Consider the following 6,000-nt stretch of genomic DNA (forward strand, 5'->3'; position numbering starts at 1 on the left):
AAAAATCCACATTTTCTGATGGAAAAATCCCATTTTTTGGGAAAAAATCCCATTTTTTAGGGAAAAATTCCAATTTTTAGGGAAAAATCTCAATTTTGGGGAAAAATTCCATTTTTGAGTGAAAAATCCCAAATTTTCTGTGGAAAAATCCCATTTTTGGGGAAAAAACCCAATTTTTAGATGGAAAAATTCCACTTTCAGAGAAAAATCCACATTTTCTGATAGAAAAATCCCATTTTTTAGGGAAAAATCCCACATTTTCCTATGGAAAAAATCCCAATTTTGGGGAAAAATCCCAATTTTTAGGGAAAAAAATCTCAATTTTAGGAAAAAAATCCCATTTTTTAGTGAAGAATCCCAAATTTTAAATGGAAAAATCCCATTTTTAAGGAGAGAATTTTTTCCCCAAATAGGAAAAATTCAGGAATTTTGGGAATTTCGGGAATTTTGGGAATTTTCTGGAAATTTTCTGGGAATTCTCACCTTCAATTTTTAGGGAAAATCTTTCATTTTTAGGGGGAAAAAATCTCAATTTTAGGGAAAAAATCCACATTTTCTGATGGTAAAATCTCAATTTTTAGGGAAAAATCCCAATTTTTAGATGGAAAAATTCCATTTTTAGGCAGAAATTCCACATTTTCCGATGGAAAAATCCCAATTTTGGGGAAAAAATTCCATTTTTTTAGGGAAAAATCCACATTTTCTAATAGAAAAATCCCAATTTTTGGGAAAAAATTCCATTTTTTTAGGGAAAAATCCACATTTTCTAATAGAAAAATCCCAATTTTTGGGAAAAAATTCCATTTTTTTTGAGAAAAATCCACATTTTTTCTGATGGAAAAATCTCATTTTTTAGGGAAAAATCCCAAATTTTGAGAAAAATCCCAATTTTAGGGGGAAAAAAGTCTCAATTTTAGGGAAAAAATTCACATTTTCTGATAGAAAAATCCAATTTTTTATTGAAAAATCCCATTTTTTAGGGAAAAATCCACATTTTAGGCGGAAAAATCCCATTTTTTAGGGAAAAATCCACATTTTCTTATGGAAAAATCCACATTTTAGGTGGAAAAATCCCAATTTTAGGTGGAAAAATCCCATTTTTTTTAGAAAAAAAATCCCAATTTTCTGCAGGAAAATCCCATTTTTAAGCAGAAAAATTTTTCCCCAAATAGGAAAAATTCAGGAATGTTGGGAATTTTGGGAATTTTTAGGGAATTCTCACCTTTTCCATGGCAGTTTCCCGCTGGGATGGGGAAAGGTTGGAATGAAGACAAACAGCTTGGAGAGCAGAAGGAAGTCCTGAAACCTGGAAAATTTGGGAAGATTTTGGGATGAATTTCTGGGATTTTGATGGGAAAAAAATCCCAAAAAAATGTGGAATGTTTTGGGGATGAATTTTGGGAGTTTTCTGCATTTTTTCCATTTTTTTCTCAGATTTTTTTCACTTTTTTTTCAATTTTTTTCCAAATTTTTTCCATATTTTTTCCTTTTTTTTTCCTTATTTTTTCCATATTTTTCCACATTTTTCCCACATTTTTCCAGATTTTTTCAGATTTTTTGCAATTTTTTTCCATATTTTTTCCCATTTTTTCATATTTTTCCACATTTTTCCCACATTTTTTCCAATTTTTCCCAAATTTTTCCCAATTTTTTCCCTATTTTTTGCGCCTATTTTCCCCATTTTTTCCATATTTTCCCACATTTTTTCCACTTTTTTTCCAAATTTTTCCACATTTTCCACATTTATTCCACATTTTTTCCAAATTTTTCCCCATTTTTCCACATTTTCCCCCATTTTTTCCACATTTTTCCTTATTTTTCCCACTTTTTTTCACATTTTTTCCATATTTTTCCTTATTTTTTCCACACTTTTTTCCACATTTTCCCCACATTTTCTCCAAATTTTTCCACATTTTCCCCACATTTTTCCACGAATTTTCCCAATTTTTTCCCAATTTTTCCCCATTTTTCCACTTTTTACCAAATTTTTCCTACATTTTCCCCCATTTTTTCCACATTTTTCCCATTTTTTTCCCCATATTTTTTCCTATTTTTTCCCAATTTTTTCCCTATTTTTCCCCAATTTTTTCCCCATTTTTCCACTTTTTTCCAAATTTTTTCCACATTTTTCCACATTTTTTCCAATATTTTTCCACTTTTTCCACATTTTTCCTTATTTTTTCCACATTTTTCCCACATTTTTCCCAAATTTTTCCCCAAATTTTCCACATTTTTGCACTTTTTAAAAAATTTTTTCAAATTTTTCCACATTTTTTTAACCTTTTTCCCAGATTTTTTTCACTTTTTTCCATATTTTTTCCAAATTTTTCCCACATTTTTCCCACTTTTTTCCCAAATTTTTTCCACATTTTTTCCCCATTTTTTCCCAATTTTTCCAGAGTTTTTTCCACATTTTCTACCTCATTTATTCCTTATTTTTGCCATTTTCCATATTTTTTCCTTACTTTTTTCCCTATTTTTCCCCATTTTTTCCCCATTTTTTCCCAAATTTTTCCCCAAATTTTTCCCCATTTTTCCACTTTTTTTGAAATTTTTTTCCATATTTTTCCCAGATTTTTTCATTTTTTTCAATTTTTTCCTTATTTTTTCCATATTTTTTCCACATTTTTTCACTTTTTTCAATTTTTTCCAAATTTTTCCACATTTTTCCAGATTTTTTCCACATTTTTTCCACATTTTTTTCATATATTTTCCAAATTTTTTCCCCATTTTTCCATATTTTTCCCACATTTTTTCCCACATTTTTCCACATTTTTTTCCTTATTTTTTCCTATTTTTTCCTATTTTTCCATATTTTTCCACATTTTTCCCCATTTTTCCCACTTTTTTTCAATTTTTTTCCAAATTTTTTCCCCATTTTTCCCACATTTTTTCCTCATTTTTTCCATATTTTTCCCACTTTTTTCCCTATTTTTTCCTTATTTTTTCCCCATTTTTCCACTTTTTTCCAAATTTTTTCCATATTTTTCCCCAAATTTTCCAATATTTTTCCACTTTTTCCACATTTTTCCTTATTTTTTCAAATTTTTCCACATTTTTCCCAAATTTTTCCCCATTTTTTCCATATTGTTTCCAAATTTTCCCCCATTTTTTTCCCATATTTTTCCCCACATTTTTCCCAGATTTTTTTCACATTTTTTCCAAATTTTTCCTTATTTTTTCCATTTTTTTCCCCATTTTTTCCTCATTTTTCCATATTTTTTTCACTTTTTTCAATTTTTTCCACATTTTTTCCACATTTTTTTCCTATTTTTTCCATTTTTTCCATATTTTTCCCCACAGTTTTCCCCATTTTTCCCACATTTTTTCCTCATTTTTTCCACATTTTTCCCAGATTTTTTCAGATTTTTTCCAATTTTTTTTCCTCATTTTTTCCACATTTTTCCATATTTTTTTCATATTTTTTTCACCATTTTTTCCTTAATTTTTCCAGATTTTTTTCCACATTTTCTACCTCATTTATTCCTTATTTTTCCCATTTTCCATATTTTTTCCTTACTTTTTTCCCCATTTTTTCCCACATTTTTCCCAAATTTTTCCCCAAATTTCCCCCATTTTTCCACCCTATTTTCCCCATTTTTCCACTTTTTTTGAAATTTTTTTCCTTATTTTTCTCAGATTTTTTTCACATTTTTTCAATTTTTTTTTCAAATTTTCCCCATTTTTTCCATATTTTTTCCACTTTTTCCACATTTTTCCATATTTTTTCAGATTTTTTCCAATATTTTTCCTTATTTTTTCCATATTTTTTCCATATTTTCCATATTTTTTACTAAATTTTTTCACATTTTTTCCTCATTTTTCCCACATTTTTTCCCACATTTTTCCACATTTTTTTCCTTATTTTTTCAGATTTTTTCCAATTTTTTTCCTTATTTTTTCCATTTTTCCAATTTTTCCACATTTTTCCACATTTTTCCAAATTTTTCCCAATTTTTTCCCTATTTTTTTGCTTATTTTTCCTATTTTTTTCCATATTTTTCTCAGATTTTTTTCACTTTTTTTTCAATTTTTTTTCAAATTTTTTCCCCATTTTTTCCATATTTTTTCCACATTTTTCCCACATTTTCCCATATTTTTCCCACTTTTTTCCCTATTTTTTCCCCAAATTTTCCCCATTTTTCCACCTTATTTCCCACATTTTTTTCCACTTTTTTCCAAATTTTTTCAAATTTTTCCACATTTTTTCCTAAATTTTTCCACATTTTTCCTTATTTTTTCCCACGTTTTTCCCACTTCCTCCCCATATTTTCCCCCTTTTTCTCCAATTTTTTCCACATAAATTTTCCCAAAAAAATTCCGGAATATTTTGTGATTAATTCCAGGATTTTTCCCCCATTTTTCCCCATTTTTCCCCCAAAAAATTACCAAAAAAACTGGAATATATTGCAATTAATTCCAGGATTTCTTCCCCTTTTTTTCCCCAAAAATCCCAATTTTCCTCCAAAAAATCCACTTTTTTTTCCCCATTTTTTCCACCTTATTTTCCACATTTTTCCCCTTTTTTCCCCTCATTTTTTCCACATTTTTTCCCCAAAAAATTGGGAATATTTGGTGATTAATTCCGGGATTTTTTTCCACATTTTCCCCATTTTTTTCCCCACATTTTTCTTCACATTTTTTCCCACATTTTTTCCCAATTTTTCCCACATTTTTTCCCATATTTTTCCCCAATTTTTATACATTTTTTCCCATTTTTTCCTCATTCTTCCCCATTTTTCCATTTTTTTTCCCTATTTTTTCCCAATTTTTTCACCATTTTCTCCCATTTTTCCCAGTTTTTTTCCTAATTTTTACCCTTTTTTTCCCCAAAAAAAAATCCCAATTTTTCCCCATTTTTTCCCAAATTTCCCCAAATTTCCCCATTTTTTCCACCTTTTTTCCCCCTTCTTTCCCAATTTTTTCCCAAAAAATTCCCAAACTCCCCAAACTCACCTGATCCTCCATCAGAGCCACCAGAGGCGAAATCACCAAAGTGATTTTCCCAAATTTCCCCATTTTTCCCCAAAAAATTTCCAAAAAAAATTCCCCAAAATTTCCCCAAAATCTAAAAAAAATTCCCAAAAAAATCCCAAAAAATTCCCCAAAAATTTGCAAAAAATCCTCAAAAAATTCCCAAAAAACTCCCAAAAAAATCCCAAGGTTAAGATATTCCCAAAGATCCCCCAAAGATCCCAAAAATCAAAATTCCAAAAACTCCCAAAAATCCCCCAAAAAATCCCAAAATATCATCCAAAAAATTCCAAAAAATTCCCCAAAAATTTGCAAAAAATCCCCCAAAAATCCAAAATCAAATCCCCAAAATTCAAAGAGAACCCAAAATCTCAAAGCCCACAAAAATTCCCAAAGAAATCCCCAAAAATTCCCAAAAATTCCCAAAAATCAAAATTTGAAATCCCCAAAATTCAAAACTCCCAAAAATCCCCAAAATCATCTCCAAAAAATCCTAAAAAATTCCCAATTTTTTCCCCAAAAATTCCCAATTTTTCCCCAAAATATTCCCAAAAAATCCAAAAAACTCCCCAAAAATCCCCCAAAAAATCCCCAAAAAATCCTCAAAAATTCCCAATTTTTCCCAAAAAATTCCCAATTTTTTCTCAAAAAATTCCCAAAAAATCCCCAAATTTTTCCCCAAATTTTCCACATTTTTCCCAAAAAAATTCCCAAACTCCCCAAACTCACCTGATCCTCCATCAGAGCCACCAGAGGCGAAATCACCAAAGTGATTTTCCCGAATTTCCGATGGAAAAGCAAAGCTGGAAGTTGATAACAAAGAGATTTTCCTGTTCCAGTTGGTAAAATCAGCAAAGTGGAAATTCCTGGGAAAAAAAATTGGGAATTTTGGGAAGTTAAATAGGGAATTTTTTAGGATTTTTTAGGATTTTTTTTAGGATTTTTTTTAGGATTTTTTTAGGATTTGGATCTCAAATTGGGATTTTGATGGTAAAAAATAATAAAAAAATTCCCCAAAAAATGATA

General features: G+C 29.4%; 1 protein-coding gene across 1 annotated transcript in view; it reads right to left on the reverse strand.

The window, feature by feature from the left end:
* Positions 1-6,000, reverse strand: part of RECQL4 (RecQ like helicase 4) — an 89,407-nt gene that overhangs the window by 61,244 nt on the left and 22,163 nt on the right. Inside the window, exons 2-3 of the mRNA XM_085049870.1 lie at positions 5,704-5,840; positions 1,223-1,306 (exon numbers count right to left, since the gene is read on the reverse strand). Of these exons, the coding sequence (XP_084905996.1) occupies positions 1,223-1,306; positions 5,704-5,840 (221 nt within the window). The remainder of the gene's footprint in view (positions 1-1,222; positions 1,307-5,703; positions 5,841-6,000) is intronic.

This window comes from Lichenostomus cassidix, chromosome 2, assembly GCF_008360975.1.
Source record: "Lichenostomus cassidix isolate B80296 chromosome 2, HeHo_3.0, whole genome shotgun sequence".
NCBI classification, from domain to species: Eukaryota; Metazoa; Chordata; class Aves; order Passeriformes; family Meliphagidae; genus Lichenostomus; species Lichenostomus cassidix.